This window comes from Venturia canescens, chromosome 8, assembly GCF_019457755.1.
Source record: "Venturia canescens isolate UGA chromosome 8, ASM1945775v1, whole genome shotgun sequence".
Taxonomy (NCBI): Eukaryota; Metazoa; Arthropoda; class Insecta; order Hymenoptera; family Ichneumonidae; genus Venturia; species Venturia canescens.
Genome location: NC_057428.1, coordinates 5,569,732 through 5,587,652, shown reverse-complemented (window position 1 = coordinate 5,587,652; position 17,921 = coordinate 5,569,732). Strand labels below are relative to the sequence as shown.

The 17,921-nt window shown below is 35.5% G+C and overlaps 2 protein-coding genes across 7 annotated transcripts; one reads left to right on the top strand and one right to left on the bottom strand.

The window, feature by feature from the left end:
• The first annotated feature begins 268 nt into the window (after positions 1 to 268).
• Tsr1 (Tsr1 ribosome assembly factor) lies at positions 269 to 7,177 on the top strand. 2 transcript variants are annotated; one of them, XM_043426660.1, is made up of 9 exons: positions 269 to 560; positions 2,456 to 2,726; positions 3,037 to 3,283; positions 3,434 to 3,628; positions 4,636 to 5,035; positions 5,166 to 5,384; positions 5,480 to 6,090; positions 6,183 to 6,390; positions 6,520 to 7,177. In XM_043426660.1, exons 1-9 carry the CDS (start codon positions 449 to 451, stop codon positions 6,675 to 6,677), a joined length of 2,421 nt encoding a protein of 806 aa, XP_043282595.1. In that variant the 5' UTR covers positions 269 to 448; the 3' UTR covers positions 6,678 to 7,177. The 2 variants fall into 2 exon arrangements, with proteins under 2 accessions (XP_043282595.1, XP_043282596.1); XM_043426661.1 differs by lacking the exon at positions 269 to 560 and adding an exon at positions 689 to 707.
• On the bottom strand, positions 7,178 to 13,211 carry Bre1 (E3 ubiquitin-protein ligase Bre1). Of its 5 annotated transcripts, XR_006261838.1 has the most exons (10): positions 12,941 to 13,211; positions 12,529 to 12,722; positions 12,227 to 12,413; positions 11,961 to 12,149; positions 10,090 to 11,413; positions 9,377 to 9,530; positions 9,163 to 9,291; positions 8,289 to 8,691; positions 7,550 to 8,016; positions 7,178 to 7,271 (listed from the first exon to the last, which is right to left on the bottom strand). XR_006261838.1 is itself a non-coding variant. In XM_043426656.1 (9 exons), exons 2-9 carry the CDS (start codon positions 12,679 to 12,681, stop codon positions 7,640 to 7,642), a joined length of 2,916 nt encoding a protein of 971 aa, XP_043282591.1. In that variant the 5' UTR covers positions 12,682 to 12,722; positions 12,941 to 13,211; the 3' UTR covers positions 7,178 to 7,639. The 5 variants fall into 5 exon arrangements, 4 of the variants coding, with proteins under 4 accessions (XP_043282591.1, XP_043282593.1, XP_043282592.1 ...); XM_043426656.1 differs by having other exon boundaries at positions 7,178 to 8,016; XM_043426658.1 differs by having other exon boundaries at positions 7,178 to 8,016; positions 8,289 to 8,673.
• Positions 13,212 to 17,921: the final 4,710 nt, after the last annotated feature.

The window sequence follows — 17,921 nt, the reverse complement described above, 5'->3', positions numbered from 1 at the left end:
ACACTTTGGAGACCATAACCTGACGTCAAAACGACGTGCAGCAGCTGCTACGATAACGAGTCTCGGGTGGCCCAGGTGTGCGTATTTCGATTCATTGAGAACACCCCTGCCACCGAGACTGTAATTTCTGAATTATCGACGAAAAAGCTTATTGCGACATCTGTGCCTTGTTTCTACAACTATCTTACCCCATTTTTTTCGGCTAGTGACTTTGGCCGACCGGAAATAGTGACGGCGGCCATTTTCGGCCAATCTAGTCCCTACCCCCTCTCTCGGCTTGTGTTGGTATCGTACTTGTGCCAAGTGCCAACACGTGTTTCTACGCAAAGGTGAAAGGAATGCGAAAAGTTTGTTGTGTGAATCGATACCTTTGAGACAGTTTTATCAGGGTCCATAATTACGTGTGGCTTATCAATTTCATTTAAAAAAACTTGTGAAACTGGTCAAAATGGGTACCACGGGACAAGAAGCTCATCGTCCGGGTGTTTTTAAACAGACGAATAAGACTCACAAAACCGGACGTCATCGTAGTAAGGGTTCCATTAACGATCTTGCAAAAGGTATATCACTGAACGTCATAAAATTGCACAGTTGTAATTTTGTAATGAAGGTGATCTAGCTGTCAGCAACGTTAAGCGTGAATGCGAGACATAACCAAAAAGAATATAAGTTATTCTCGACATATCAAACGTGCTTAAGAAAAATGTGTAAATATTTTTTTATCGACCGTGAGATCACCTTCATCTAGTGAAATTCAATTGGTTATTGTTTGAGATTGCATTCAACTAATCTGTTCTAAATCAATTATATGTTGCAAAACTAGAGATCCCCTGTGTTGGGATGATGGAATGGTTTCTCCTTTGTTTTGTTACTCTCAATCTTGAATAGCTTGATCAACCTGGCAAATTAATTTGTTGTATATGGCCCGCTGTTGTGGTATTTATTAGTTAAATGTTGGAGCCACAAAAAAAAATACAAAATTTGATTTAAATTGAAATTACGAGTTGTTGGGACCATTTTAATTTTGTCAAGAGTAATAATATTGAATTAATTTTATGTTATAACTTAATTTTAATTCATTTCTATTATATTATAACCAAATATAAATGCATTTTCCTTCAACTTGATAGTCAAAAGCATTGAAAGACCGAAATTAAATGAGCTACATAGAAATTCATGACATTAATACTGTGGTACGACATCACATGCAATGGCGATTAAAATATTTATTGACTTTAAATAAAGATTTGTTAAATAAAAATTTACCTCTTGCAGCATGAATATGGAAGCGACATTGAATTGCAACTCGCATTCTAATTCACCGAATTGAATAAAAATTTTAATTCTGTATAATTTCTTTTATGTCTAGAGAAAATTTTAATTCATAATTTTTATTTTGTGCATAATTTTACATAATTGTGAATAATTTAAATTTCTAATGGAAATTGCATAGAATTAAAATTCAAACGAATTAAAATTTAGAACATAAATTTATTTAATTAACCCAAATTTTTATTGAGGCATTAAATTGTGAACATACTTTGGATTCTAGAATAAAAATCTATCTTTCGAATTCATTTAAATATTAAGTTAACAAATTTTTTCTTGAGTACTCATCTTATTTAAAATTATTATTCATCATCAATATTTTGTTGATATATTATCTACATGATAATTTATATGATAAGTTAATATAATAGTTATTAAGTACCATGTGCCATAGATTTGAGAGTTTACCTAGAGGAATAGTAGATCTACAGGTAAATATTTAGAAAACGGCCCTCCTTACTTTTGATTTTAACCATATTGGAAAATGTTATACCAGACATTGTCCTGAGTAATTTGTTGTATAATTGTATAGGGCATTCTAGAGATATAAGCAGATATAATAGTTTTAGAGATATAAAGTTTTTGTTTAGAAATGCTAGGAAGTTCATTTGATTAGTGAAACATCTGATCTTTCCAGCACTGCACACTGGGAAGATGAAATTTTAGGTCATAAACCTAAGTGTACAGATTTGCAGGGTTGGGATGTTTGCAATTTTAATCTCAATAATTGTACATAATTTCAAGTAATTTACTTTTTGTTTTGAATTTTCAGAAAATTTGTCTACAGATACTTTGGTAACAGTGATTACAGTGACCAAAAGTCACTAAGTACATGATTTATGTGTATGCGTGTGCATTAGATACTTAATGTATGTCAATCCCCACACCATTTCCTGAATATTTACCTTAACTTGTAATATAAAAGTAGGATAAGACAGAGTAATGTTTCAGGGATCAAAATCTTTGGAATATTACTTATTATAACACTTGAATGTTAGCATTAGACACTCAACTCTTGCATTTTCAAACAATCTGGAATTTAAGGTGCAGAGTACATGAAATAGGCGTTCTTTATTTTTAAACAAATTGGTATTTCAAATGCTAACAAGCTTGATTTTTTTATCAGGAAAAGTGAGCATCAAAACTTTAACAAAAAAAGCACAAAAGGATCTTGGCAAAGATGCAAGACGTCTCCGGTCCATGCAGCTTAGGCAGAGAAAGCGAGAAAATTTACTCACCTACAAGCGAAAACTTACTGGTCCTCATTCCGCTCCAATACTTGTCACAATAATTCCTCTACAGGAGGATCTCGACACCCACTCAATCGTCTCTATCATAAAGCATGTTGATGACACAGCTGAAGCAGCTGTTAGTCCTTGTGGGATTACTCATATGTGGTATATATATATATATATATATATACATTATATATATAGATCTTCGGTAATCGTTTCGAATCGTGATTCCAACTTGAAATGGTGGCAATTTTTCTATAACGCATCTTATGGATCAATGCTACAAAATATTCTTTCCACTGTAATATTTGATATTATATTATTACTAATTGTCACGATGCAATGTAAAAAAAAAATTGGAACAATTTTGAGGTGGAGCCCTGATTGAAAACAATTATTATATTTTAAATTATTTTTTCATACATAATTACATAGAGAAATAATTCGAGATTACATTCAAATTTCTAATTAGTGTGCCAAAATTGAAGAAACGATTCTCCCTAATGGTACCAGCACCAGGAAATATTATGGCAATGTTGGATGCTATTAGAGTATCAACGACTGTCCTTTTTGTAATCTCGGCCACTGGAAGATCAAAATCATCTCTGCAAAGCTGTATTATAGATCATCAGGGCGAGGAAATTCTGAGGCAATGTCTTGCTCAAGGATTAACGAATTATATTGTAGCTCTTGTAAATCTAGACGATGTTCCAATCAAGGTTTGATAATCTTATAACCCTACTTCAGAATTAATATTGTGCTCATTCTTTGAAATTACAAATGGGATTCTTTTTGCCCTTGTATCAAATGTGATCATCTGATTTTTAAATGATTGAACCACTGTCAATGATCTGTTAACTAAATAACAGAATCGCCATGAGACCAATCTACGTGCTCAAGAGTCAATATCCAGTTGGTTGCCGAAGGAAAAAATAATGCTGTTGGACGATTCTGCAGATTCTGCATTAAATTTACTTCGCCGTGTGGCATTTCAGAAGCAGAAAATCGTCGATTACAAGAAAAATCGACCACATTTATTGGCCAACAGTATAAAATATAATAGTGTAAGTTTTTGTTTCAATGCAGTGCATGACTAAGATAGTTGTAAAGTTACAAGTGTTAATATTTCCATATTATTTGGCAGAGCAGACTAGAAAAAAATGAGCCCATTTTTTCTCCATGAGTTGAAGAGTTTTTTAAATATAATTGGACGAATAGTTGGGAACAATTCACCTACTGAAAGTTTCAGATGGTTTAGACGATTTATCAGTCATCTCGGTAATAGAAATCATGTTAAAAATCTTTTTGAGCAAATGGCTTCTTGAGATAAATAATATTCACGCGTTTTTTTAAAACAAAGAACAGACACATCAAGCATCTTCGAGAATAATATGTATGAGCTTTTCTGTGCACTCGCGTAACTGATAGAGTACCTCAACAGTGTACCATTATTAACTAGGGATTTATTTTTCGGTTTTTCAATCTCCCTCGCTCTATCTCAGAATTCATCTTGCCTCATAGTAATCGGATCAGTGCTAAGTATTGAACATATTTTTAAGCAAAAGTTAATGTATCAATTTTAAATTTATTGAAGGTAGTCCAACTCTGGCTTATCAACTTAAAGCTGATAAAACATCGATACTTTTAAAAAGCAATCTGTTCTTTTTCAACCAATTTCGATGCGCTACGTCTCATTTTGTTCTTTGAGTAATCTTCTACGAATTCATTTCGTCGTTTTTTTCCGAAACTTGTTGATGAGGATATTAATGGAATTTTTATTCATTAATAAAGAACTCGGGGAAGAAATGACTTGGTGAATTCGTAGAAGAATCTTTAAAGGAACGAAGCAAGACGTAGTAATGTATGAAAATAAAAGACAAATTTGACATTTCTGAGTTGAAGAATTTGCAAATTGGATGCTGTTGACACTTCTCAGGTTCGAGATATGCTGTATTCCAAATCAAGGGTCAATTTTCTATTTGTACATTCAACTATGCATCAATATATTTTGAAAATCTAATACTCATTTAATTAGTTTGCGCTCTAAGTAGTGTTTTTTTTTCTTTTTTAGAGTGAACACAATGCCGGGATTCTAGAAGTAACCGGTTATTTACGAGGCCGGCCGCTGTCCGTCAATAGTCTTATATACATTCCCGGTTTCGGTGAATATCAAATGTCACGAATTGATGAAATAACCGATCCATATCCTCTGCATCAAGGCTGCACCAGAAATTCTACGGAAGACATGACGATGAACGAAGATGTACGAATAATTGGGATAGCTGATCCGAGCAAGCAGGAAAGTTTGCAGAATCAGAATATACCAGACCCCATGGACGCTGAACAAACGTGGCCGACGGGGGAAGACATTGCAGAAGCAGAGTCTGAACGTAAAGCTAGCAAAATTGTAAAACTCGTACCAAAAGGAACATCGGAGTACCAAGCAGCTTGGATTCCCGATGAAGATGCCAGTTAGTACACGCAATTCATACGAGATTTATAACTATATAATTCATAGGAAACTTAATTTGCCAATATTGTTGCTAAGATTTCTAAAAATAAAAAAAAAATAACAATAAAAAACAAAGATTTTTCATACAGTTCCGAATGATAATTACCCATTAGAGGAGCACGAGGATTGTGATATGCTTGGGATTGAGGACATCGAATCCGGGGTTGACAGTACTGAAAGCAATGCAGGTAGCAACGATGATGAAGAATTCCAGAGTGTTACGGTATCGGAGGCAACGCAAAATATGCAAAGTTACGATGAGCAAATAGATCTTCATGAAGAAAGTCGAGCAATGGAAAATATAAAAAGTAGTATTTGAATTCTTTTTCTGAGTGGAGAACTTTCCACCACCACCATTTCCCCTCTTTTCTACATTGAAAATGAACAATTTTTTCTATCTCAGAGGCGAAGTTGGACGCTAAATTTCCCGATGAAGTTGATACACCACACGACATGTCAGCTAAAATCCGCTTTCAAAAGTATCGAGGATTGGAATCTTTCAGAACCAGCCCCTGGGATCCAAAAGAAAATCTACCGTTTGATTACGCGAAAATTTATCAATTTGAGAATTTCGATTGTACACGTCGTCGTATTTACCGTGAGATTGAACTTCAGGAAGAGTTGAACGTTACCGCTCCGCCCGGATGTTATGTCACAATTCATGTGAAAGGCGTTAATCAAGAGCTTTTCGATGCCTATCAAAAGACAGAAAATTTTCCACTTACAATTTTTGGACTCCTGCCGAACGAGCAAAAAATGTCTCTCGTAAATATTACATTGACACGGATTGGGAACGTTTCTAAGCCGATTAAATCTAAGGAAAGGCTCGTCTTTCAATGTGGTTTTCGAAGATTTACTGCATGTCCAATTTTCAGTCAACATACTAATGGCTCGAAACACAAATACGAAAGATATTTTCAGCCCAACTCCACGGTTGTTGCAAGCTTATACGCACCAATTACGTTTCCACCTTGTCCGGTGATATGTTATATCGAGAACACAAATGGTCTTTTGGTACTACGCTTAACTTTGAATTTACTCTTATTCTCTCTACCACATCGTTTAATGGTACATAATTACATTTTAATGGTTAATCAAATTTACAGGAATTGATTGCAACTGGTAATCTATTGTCCGTGAACCCTGACAGAATAATAGTCAAACGTGCTGTTCTCAGTGGACACCCCTTCAAAGTTCATAAACGTTCGGCTGTTGTACGTTTCATGTTTTACAATCGAGAGGATGTAATGTGGTTCAAACCGGTTCAATTGCGGACAAAATATGGCCGTCGGGGTCATATCAAGGAGCCCCTCGGTGAGTCTCAAACGTAATATTATCATTAATGAGGCGTTATTTATATTGAGCCTCCGTTTATGAGATCAACATGCCAGAACACTTCATAATTTATGTTAAGCATACAAAATGTTTTTTTTCTCAAACCAGGTACACATGGATATATGAAGTGCGTTTTCGATGGTCAGCTGAAGTCCCAGGATACAATACTGTTGAATCTTTTCAAAAGAGTTTTTCCCAAATGGACTTACGAACCTTTATTATTTACCAAAATGGCCACCGACGGTAATAAGTTTAATATCGAGTAAAATATTGAGAAAAAAAACTCATTATGTTTTACCACAATAAAAATTTAGTTTAAATAAAAATAAAAGTGCGTACAATCCAAAAAGTTTTTTCTTTTATTAACTGTTTATAGTTTCGGTTCGCTTATTTTTCATTATGCATTAACGGTCTCTAGTACCGTATTCAATATTGTCTGCGTAGATTTTTATTTGTTTCTATTTGTGTAAAAAGTAATATTGTTTATTCATTTGAAGTGAATCCAGTTATTCGTAACGTTCGTAACTGAATTTCACTCGGAGCATTTTTTTCTCCAAAAAAACGACTGATTTTTCTTGCGGAAAAGACAAAAAATATTTACCCCTTTTATACTTGATTATTCTGTATTTTTTCTTCATAATTTCTCTCAGTCTTCCTCATCACATACAACAGTCAGCAGATTTGTATATAGTATCTGCAAACGAAAAGAAATGCTCGTACCATCGAATAACTCATTCGGTGAAATAAACGGTATGATCAAGTTCAATTGACTTTGGAATTATTTATTCCTTCTGCCTCCTCTTGATAGACATTTATTTTTTGCTATTTATATTTAAGGTTTACGTTGAAGTCATGCGCGCCTGTAAATAAAGTTGCAAAAATTGTTAACATTTATATTGAAAGTTATTTGAATATACGGTCATTATAGATATTGTAATTGGGCCTTATTCTTTTGAAATTTCTAGAATACGCACTGACCAATATTCGCGATGTGTTATAAAATCTTTGTTTACGAAAAAATTGGGTACCAAAACTTGAAAACTGAGCATGAGAGGTTACATACATGGCTGTCATCTTCTTCACAATGTTTCTATTTCTTAAAGTATACAATTGTTTATCGACGAAAAAAAAAACGTACCGCCGGCTTGGGATTATGTCTACGAGGACGAAATGACATGATTATCAGGGGCCACGTAACATTATAATTATTGGTGATGGTTTTATTCTTTCATGTTGAGAGGTAGAGACGGTGATAGTCGTTCGCACCAAAAGCACAATTGCACTTTGGACATTTTCTTTGACGCGTCTCATAACGCGTACGCAAGCAATCCCAGCAGAAGACGTGAAAACACTTTGTTAGAACAGCATCTTTTCGTTTAACTTTACAAGATGCGCATGTTAACGTTTCTTTATATTCTCGTAACTCCTCAGCCATTACTTCGTCTAGAGTTTCTGCAAGCTCGATTTTTTTCATTCTCTCGACTTTGCGACGCAACTGTGCAATTTCTTCCTGAAGTCTTTTTGTTTTGTATGCTTCAGCTTCAAGCGAGCTTGTTTTTTCTGCCACAACTTGTTGAGCTTCCTTCATTTGCGAATGATACTTTTCTGTAATTATAGTCAGATTAATAAATTATTTGATATTTTATTTTCATCATGAAAATTTAAAGCATAATTCGAGACATCGTGCTCAAGATTAGTCATGTATAATTAAATTACCAAAATACAATTATATAAATTTTCATTTGCTACTTGAAATCATAAAAATAACTTAAAAATTCATACGATTTTTTGCTTCATGCTGGATTTGGGTCTCATTGAACTAAAGACACTTGACTTACTGATGAGAGAAGAAAAAAAAATGTAAAACCCATTAATACCTAAATGAAGTTTAAGATCAGCGGCTGATTGTGCGCTTTCGATGGCTTTTCGTTTGTGCATCTCCATTGCTTGTTGTCGAAGAGCAAGCTCTTTTTCCACTGTGGCTAATGAGTTTTGAAGCAGACGTTCTTTTTCCTCGAGTTTACGAACAACAACATTGGCCGCCTCGACTTGGGTAGTAAGCGTTGTAACCTGCTCCTTGAGAACGTCCTTTTCTTCTCTGGCTAGTTTGTGTAATTGGTTGCTTTTTATTCGCTCAGTCATGAGCTTGAAATTAGCATCGTCCTTTTCCCGCAATTGCTGTATAAGTCTAGAATTTTGTTCTTGCATATCCTCAAAGGCCTGACCAGTGACCTCCATTTCGTTTAGAAGAGCCTCCTCTTCCTGCAGCCAGACACAATTCTGTTTAGGGTTACACCACCGTTCGTTCACACATACAAGCGGTTATAAATAAATAATACTGGGTGCTCGCACTCCCACAAAATTGAACCCGTCAATCGAAATGAAAAAGATATCGAAACGCAACAGCATGGGTCTTCTCTTTTTTTTGGACATAAAAAATAGTTTCGTAGAGTCATAACCGAGCTGCAGGCGGCGGTGGGGGTTATTGGCCTGGATCCACCAATGCAAATGTATAAAATCAATTATTTTTTTGCTTTAATTATATCATCGTATTATTCGTCATGCATGCAGAAGACTCATTATTATCATTGACATAGATACAAATAAAGTATACCTATAATGAAATGAAAAAAATGAACAAATATTTTTTACATATTTTTGGCACCGCACTGTTCTTTCAGCATGAAAGATACATATAGTTTGAAGCGGAAGAAAGGTGGGCCAAGCGATAAATGAGATATTCGATGGTACCTGTTTCTGTGAAGCGACCTGCCGTTGCAGGGTGTAAGCTTGTTCCTCCAATTTTTTAATTTTTATCTGTGCATCTTCGTCCGCTAATTTTTTTCGCTCTTCGCGTTTACTCTCCTGGAAGTCGAACATCTTTTGACAATTGCAATATTTGTTACCATTAATTGTGGGCGATATTACTGGAATGGGTATTCTACGCTGACGGCCATAAACTTACCTGAATCTTTTTAATTTGCTGACGAAGCTCGTCGACTTCGGCGCGTGTCTTTCTTTCGGCTGCCATCAGTTGAACCTTGTCTCGCTGTTCTTTTCCAACACCTTTGTACATGTCAAGTAATAACTTCATCTCTTTCATCTCGTTTACGGCTTTTCTGGGAGAATCATCAAAACCACGAGGTAAGCAAATTATGTTATTATCTTTTCGAAGTGTCGATATTTGGCTCTGCTCTGAAAGAGTAGGGCCAATGAACAATACAGTGTTCCTCTTATATAAAGTTCATGAGCGACACATGAAAATGCAGTTTTATCATCACCAATTTCTACGATAAAGATTGGTTCTCTATGACACTGAATGTAACTCGCGTCTTGTCGTAGATTTCAAGTCAAACTCTGATTATAAAGTTGATTTGTTTGCTTTTTCACAACTAGTTTTTAACAAATTGCGAAAGGAAAGAAGATAGTAGAAAATGATAATTATCCTCAAGAGATCTCAAAAACGGTAGATTTTAATGAAACTTGCGTAAGCGCAGGATGAATCATAATGTTTGATGTATAATTCATTTTGCAAAATTCATTCCAACGATTTGGAAAAAATCTTGAGGTTCATGTCATTATACATTATAATGTATTTATTATGATGTAATTATAATTAAAAAACGGTAATTAAGAAATTAGCGTATGTTTCAGTAGCACAGTAGGTAGTAAACTTACTTTAATTGAGCTTTAAGATCACGCACTATTTCGGATTCAACAACTTTTGTTTCTTTGGTCCTGTGAACCGGATCTCTGTGTTCCGATTTGATAGGTTCCTTTTTTACATCCTTCTCTCTCTTAATATCCTTTTCTTTTTTAAGAAGTGGCGATGCCAATGTCAGAGAGTCTGGAGTTCCCTTACAGCCTTCAGCGGTATCACCAACTTCAATTGTTTCAACCTCCTCGTCAATTCCAGCTTCGCGCTTTATTGCGATCCCAGTCTCCTCCTTGATTTGCATTGAGCCTGGAAGTAAATTCAAAGCATCCTCTTCTTTTCCACTGCTGTCCGAGTTATTGCCTTCTTTGCTCTCTTGCGAATTTTGCTGGCCAAGCTTTGCGGTCAATTCTTCGATTTCTTTCTTTTGTTTTGGTATTTCAACCGAAGCTTCTTTATACTTTCGCTTGTAACGATGTACTTCTCCCTTTAACTGTTGGTTGTGATTTTGCAGAGACGTTATAAGGTGTCTCATTTCACGATTAATGGGACCAGTTTGCTCATTTGCCGCTAAATTTTGCTCGAATTCGATCCTAAGCATTTCATATTCCTTCCGCAATTGAGCCAGGACGTCCTCTAGTTGAATACATTCACTGCGAAGTTTTTTTTGAGCCATCAATTCTTCGCTTTCCATCATCTCGATATGACGTAAATGAGCATTTTTGCTTGATTGTAATTGTTGGCGCGCATCGTCCAGTTGAGTTTTTAATTGCATCGACTCGTTGTACAATACAGAAAATTGTGACTGTAAACACTTGTACTCCGTAGTCTCGACAATTACAGATTCTGGAAGTTGACGGATATCCATTTTCAGTTTCTCGACCTCCTTGAGAGCGTCACGATGCTGCTGATGCAGCTTATCCAATTCGTGTAATCGATTATTTGCCAATTCTCTTGATTCTTCCAGTTCCCTTTGCAAGTCATCGAGTTTCGTTTGCGATACGCTCGATGCTACAAGTGTACTCGGCTTATTCGAGCCTTTTTCATCAGTACCGTGAAACTGTTGAAATGCTTTTAATTTCTCAATAGCCTCTCCTAAATGATGTTCCAGTTTGTCATTTCTCGCCCGTACTTTATTCAATTCGTATTGTAAATCGTCAACTTGGTTCCTCAGTTCTGCAGCCAACGTATCCTTCCCGGTCATTGTATCTTGAAGCTCGGACATCTTCAATGATATTGTATGATACTTCTCGTGCAGCTGTATATTTATCGCTTGTAAGTTTCGATTTTCCATTTGTATCTCGGCATTCGCTTTCCTCACTACGTCGTCTACTTTCGGACCGTCGTCTGCAACATTTATTTACTAATAAGTTTTTTTCAAAAAAGCCTTTACACCAGTTCTCCGTTTGATTTAAGAAATTCCATTGGAACAGTGCATTTTTTGAATCATTTTTCCGTTGGATAAGAAATGTAAACTCATGCTGTTGCGAGTAGACCGTTGTTTTCACGTGACTACGTATTCTTTATATGAAATACAACCCATCTTGGAGGCCCAAACTTTCAAAATGGAGGATTTTTGAGCTCAGCGAGTAGAAAATTAGGCTCTTACGTTAACAAAACGTATCGACTGTCATTATTAGTTCATTTAACATATTTGAGAAAATGAACGCAAGTATTGAAACTATGGCCACATCATAGGTTATTTTGATTTGATGATCTATCATCTATTATGCAGAAAGTACTTCTCAATGGACTATTGAATAGTAACAAAGGTAGCCTGACTGAAAGCCCCATGTTCAAGGACATAACATTAATTGATGATGATTCTAGATTAATTGTTCTTCCATCAAGAATATAAGAATTTTTCAAGATAAAGATATTAATTCGAGATTACCTCCCTCAAACTCTCCTTTAAGTGCAAGGGTAATTTTTTCATTTCTCTGAGAAAGCCGATCAAATGCCTGTACAACTTTGGATACCGCTCTTTTGGAGACTTGTACACGGTTGGCTAGTTTGTCATCGAGTTCTTCCTTGTCCCAAGAGGACAGTTGCATGAGAAAGGAAGTAGTTGCTTCAGATTCGTCTGGAACAGTGGCAAAATACATGTTGTTATTAAGTTAGTCAGCATTACCTTCCAAGAGTATACTTTTCTCAGCATACTTTTGTTCTCAGATTCATCAGCTGTTTCAGCATCAAATCGCTGAAGCAAGACTCTAATGTCTTCGTTCAGTTGATTCCAATATCTATTAACAACATTTAGAACAGCATCATCTTGAGTCTGTCTTTTCTCCAATTGTTCAATACGCTGCCGTAATTCTGTTTCCATTCTCATACGTTGTTCAAGTCTCTGGAATTGTAGATACAACAGAAGTTTAAAAGTTCAACTAACCAAATGTCAAAAGCATTAATGAGTAAAAAAAAACAAGCTTAAATTATCAGGATGTTCTGGTAGTTATGTATACCTGTTGGAGTTTTTTGTTTTGAAATTGTAGAACCTTCATATCCATCTCTTCAAGCGTCGATATTGGTCCAATGAGAATAGGCTCGAATTGCACCTTCTTTATCGGCGGCTGAGAGGTTGAGTCTCCGCCATCCGCAGCTGCACGCTTCGACATTTTGGCCAATTAAGCACAATCCAAAGCTTCTTTTGTTTAATCTGAAAAATAAAAGAGGAGCATAAAAAGTCACATATACATACATTTGTATAAAATCGTTCATGATGAGGAAAAATCAATCGTGGCAAGCTCTGCTTCTTGTTAACAAGATATTCTATATTTTTGAATACTTTTATGTTGACTTTGATTTACACTGTTTTATATGAAATTTAATTTGAATCGTTTAGAGCTGATAAGGAATAATCGGAAAGTCTCGTACGTGTCGTGAACAAACTCTCCTTCCCTGTTGTTTCTCTTCTCCGTCGTTTCACGAAGACTCCAGTTTTTCACCTCATATTGTGAGATAACCCATTGAAAATCTATCGATTAAATTGATTAAAGTCGTTGGCCTGCAGGTTTCAACATTTTACCGTCAAATTAATTGATTTATTAAATAGATTGTTGATAACGAGATAAAAAATGATGATACTGGAACAAAGTGGACGCCATTGATACACCTCGGTGACGTCAGTGACGTGCGACATGCACATACCATATAGCATACACAACATAGACGATCCAGTGAAACCGAAGGCTTGTTAAGACGTTGTGGAGAAGGGAGATTACGATCGTTGCGCCCTCGCTCTTACCGCTAGCGACACTTTGCGGTATTATTCAAATTCTTATTTAAAATTTAGAGTAATTATATAGGTTTTTTTTTGGACAATGGGCCTTTTGGACAGGAATATCTCAGGGAAAAAAATATGGACAAATACATTGATGCATGATCGCTTGTTTCCACATGATACCACAAAAAATGTGAAAGAAAAATTCCGAACCGTACTAAAAGTTATTTTAAGCCGTAAAAAAAAAAAACATACGCCACTCGAATACATCACAATCAAATAGGACCTCGCTTGAAAACATTTCAAAAATCGATGCCTCATCCTCCCAATTCTATTCTAACAGAGGAACAACTGAATGAATTGAAAAAGTTTCCATTTAATTATAATTTACGTGCAGTATTAAAGTTTATTATATTCATCCAAAGCCAAGTGGCTTTGAATAGTGGCTTTGAAGATCATTTGGAATATTAATTCCTATGGAACGAATTAGAAATTCAAATAGGAAAATGGAGTATTTCCACAAGATTTAACTGGAGAAAAAAAAATATCAAAACCAACAGACTTGTTTATTTTTCAATACATATACATTGCATTCTAAAATCAGAAATTCAGATGCCATCAAAAAAATCAGTCACCAATGATTTGATGTAGCATTTTTTGAAATCCACATTAACATGATGATCAAACATAGGAAGTGATTATACTTAGTTAGTGCAGATGTCAATGTACAAAATTTATAAAAGTTTCAAGGTATCTACTGCGGTTTAATTATCTACATTTTGATACTAACAGATAAAGCACCACTGACTCTTCAAATCCATTATGACTAAATTAAGGAGGGTGGATAGTGACGATACAATGTTGCCATGCTAAACCATGTTAAATACATTAAAAATTTCAAAATGATAAGAATTTAATAAAATTTGGTGCACATATTCTTTAGTGATAATTTTGAAAATACAAATTTTTTAAGATTTTTTCTTGTGTACAGTTATCGAGTAATTGATCACTAAAGTTCACATGTATAAGCATAGTGTTTCCATATATATAGGTATACATTCCGGGCATAAGAAATCTGCTTTAATGCGTAATTGCTCAATAACTAAGCAGAAGAAAATTTTGAAAAAAATTGTGTCTTCGCACTTCATGTTGAAGAACATTATCACCAAATTTGATCAATTTCTTATCATTTTGACGAATGTAGCCACTCTCCTTAAAAAAGGAAAGCAAATAAGACAGCGCACTCAAAAGCCAATAGAATTCATTGTTTGATGTATCTGTGCAAGTGGTTTCGAACATATCAATTTTAGAATTATTCAGAAATGAAGACTTCAGTAATGAATTTCTTAGTTCATATATTACAGTCAGAACCAAAAAATGAACTGATCGGCACACATGCCGCTTCACAGGCGTAATAAGTTTACAAGGACTTGCTGCATACCAGTAATATGAAATTTGATACTTTTGTAAAAAAAGCATTCAAAAACTTCCTAAAACAAGTTTTCAAAAATTATTGTCATATTAGGGGGGAAACCGTTGAAGACTGAAGACACAACACATGTTGGGTCCTGCAAAATGCAGTAATTTTCTATGTTTTATTAATAAATCTTGGTATGGATTCACTGTAAACTGAATGTAAAAAACGGGACTAGAGGGTACAGTCAGACCAAAGAAGGAAAAAATGACAATCCGTATGAAAATGAATATATAGAATTAGAAATATTTTCATGATAAAAGATTTCAGGTATTTATTTTGATTCTTTATTTATATACAAACATTGGGCATGATTTGCTTGAATAATTATGAGACATAATTTTTGCTTAAAAAGAAAATTTGGGGTTATAGGTTAATAAACGGATTTTTTCCGCAACTGAGTAACATTTAAATCATTTTCATTCGCGTATAATTTTTACATATGAATCCAATGCTTATCACTTATTCCACTAATCTTCCAAATTACTTCAAAAACACTGTTTTATAACGTCTTTATGATCGCGCACTTTATCGTTGGAACGTCAAGGTATCTTGTCTTGAGGTATACATTCGATTTATATATGAATTGCACGATTTGAAAGATGTGATTTGAACTGAACATTTCCCATTCTCTAATGGCCGTTTTCTCCGACGTGGTTCAAACTCAGTTCAATTTTTTTCATATAGCTTCGAGATAGGTTGATCTGAGTTTAAACTCAGATTAATGTTGGAGAAAACGGGCATAAAGGTTAACGTGAAGCCTCAAGTTGTTGGGTCGCTACCATTAGTGAAGTGAGACGGGACGTTAGACCTCTTGGCTAGACCATTCGCCAAGAAGATTGCCCGCGGTTTTAGTTTTTGTTTGCGGCGATACCGCTTGTCGCTGCCCTCAAAGAGACTGTGGGCTCCCGAAGCTTCTCATCACCGCCACTACGCGGTAAATCCTTCGAGACAGTTTCTCGTATAGGCCAGGAAACGGAGCTCTAAATTCCTCAGACTGTGATTCTTTTCTTATCTGAAAGCCGTCAGTGCCATCACACGCGTAATGGTCCCCCAAACTTAACTGAATAATTGTGGACAAAAAATTTCATTCTTATTATTTGTTATCAACAAATTAGTGAAAGAAAACGCATTTTTTTGGTTTTTCGTTTATAAAACGAAAACCAATGGAGCTATGAGAAAGCAATCAATAGACGAAATGTAGAGAACAAAAATGCGAAGAGAATGAGCCCCGAAACGACCCGATCGATTAACAATTGACGGAGAAAATTTAAGAAAACATTAAAAAGTAGCGTTTTTTCAAAAATTTCTACGGTCGCTAATCTTAAAGATGGATCATTTTTTTTTGTACGATTGTAGGTTTCGATAGACACTTCCTTTGTGAAAAATCCAGGCCCTGTCGGATAATTAGTTTATTAGTTATAACACTCAGAAGTTGAGAGGGTCATTTTTTCGGCAAGGCTGATCGCCTGGAGGTCGTCCAATTTCAATTTATTAAACCGATTTTGAAAGAAGTGTTCAGCTACCTACGTATATCTTCGTTTTTCATCCAAATGGTGAAAAACGGGTGCGAAGAGGAGCGAAAACGGCCGAGCGCGTGAAAGTGGTCGAGTGGTGGGGGTTGAACAGTAGTCGCGGGGAGCGCGTATATATAGTAATAGAAGCGCGCTCGGCGCAAGCCATGCAAACTCACATTGGGTTATCTCAGCAACTATATGAGCTATTTCAACATATTTTTTTTCATTCCGGGGTAGCTGGACCTGCGGAAATTGATTCTGCACTCAGAATTCGTAGAAAATGACTGGAACAATGTTAATTTGGTAAATGAGGATAAAATGCTGTGGCATAAGTGTAATTTCAAAAGGCGAACAGCTCCTCTATTAAGAAACATATGAATAATTTTTATTTCACAAAGTTCATGGAAAAACACTTTAATTACCATAAATCAAAAGCAGTTTCTCAATAACGAAAGGAACAAATCGAGAATTATAGACATGATTTGTACATCGTTGCAAGCCGCTGGTTTTCGAACGATAATTGCTCCCGAAAACGCGGATAGGTTTATAGTTGTCACTGCAGTAGAAAATGCTCGTGTACATCCCGAAAAAACATTCATTATTGTAGGTGAAGATGTCGACTTGCTCGTTATCTTTTCGCAGCTGACAAAAAATCTTAAAAATATTTATTTTTGCAAAAAAAAACAAAGGTTTAAAACCTGATGATTTTTATAGTAGTGACAGTTTTAAGCATAAAAAATTGCAGTCAATAGTTGCTTTTTTACATGCATTCTGCGGATGCGATACTACATCTTGTTTTTTCAAAATGGGAAAAAATAAATTAATCGATTCGTTCGATCATGATAAATTAGTATCTTTAGCTTCAATTTTTTATGACAACAACGCCAACTGCGACATGATAGCTCGCAATGCATCTGAGCTAATCCGAGGAATGTATGCGAACGAAGCTGAAAGGAAATTGATATAAAACTCTAACTCCTTCACGTTAAACGCTTTGCGGTATTTGAATTTAAGCAAAGTCAGAGTGAAGAAACAATTCGCTCTTGAGACCTTACCGCCAACGGAAGGAGTGGCTAAACAGCACGCCTTTAGAGTTTTTTATCAACTTCAGCTGTGGTTAGGGAACGCAGATGTGATAGCAACAGACTGGGGGTGGAAAGTGAGGAACAACCGATTAATACCGATAGGGAGTACCGATCCTCCTATTCCCAAGCAGTTGCTCGATCACATTTCGTGTTCCTGCAGTAAAAAAGGGTGCATAGATGCTTCGTGTAGCTGTAGAAAATATGGTCTGCAATGCACAAATCTCTGTGCACACTGTATGACTGTCATATGTCACAATTTGGAGGCACAATATCAGCAAGAACAGTCAGACAATGAAAGCGAAATGGAGGATGATGATTTAATTGAAATTGAAAGTAGCATCCCCGGTGGAAGTACGAATGAATTTGTCAACGAATCGGAGGTTCCAAAATCCGCTAAAAGAATAAAACTCCAATAATTACTGTTTCCAATCTGCGTTTCGTAATATTAATAATGAGCATTTTGATTACTTTTATCTGCAGAAAAACTGTAAAATAAGTTTGTTAAATGTGTTCTTAATAAACGAGCTCGGACTTTGCAAAGTTCGATGACAAGATACTT

Bases quoted from the DNA above. Each gene is read 5' to 3' on its own strand.
- Tsr1 (XM_043426660.1), top strand. From the start codon at position 449: ATGGGTACCACGGGACAAGAAGCTCATCGTCCGGGTGTTTTTAAACAG. The intron at 6,091-6,182 runs GTACTACGCTTA...TCAAATTTACAG, and splicing joins AGAACACAAATGGTCTTTTG to GAATTGATTGCAACTGGTAA. The intron at 6,391-6,519 runs GTGAGTCTCAAA...TTCTCAAACCAG, and splicing joins TCATATCAAGGAGCCCCTCG to GTACACATGGATATATGAAG.
- Bre1 (XM_043426656.1), bottom strand. From the start codon at position 12,681: ATGTCGAAGCGTGCAGCTGCGGATGGCGGAGACTCAACCTCTCAGCCG. The intron at 12,414-12,528 runs GTATACATAACT...CTACAATTCCAG, and splicing joins AAAACAAAAAACTCCAACAG to AGACTTGAACAACGTATGAG. The intron at 11,414-11,960 runs GTAATCTCGAAT...TAAATGTTGCAG, and splicing joins TAAAGGAGAGTTTGAGGGAG to ACGACGGTCCGAAAGTAGAC.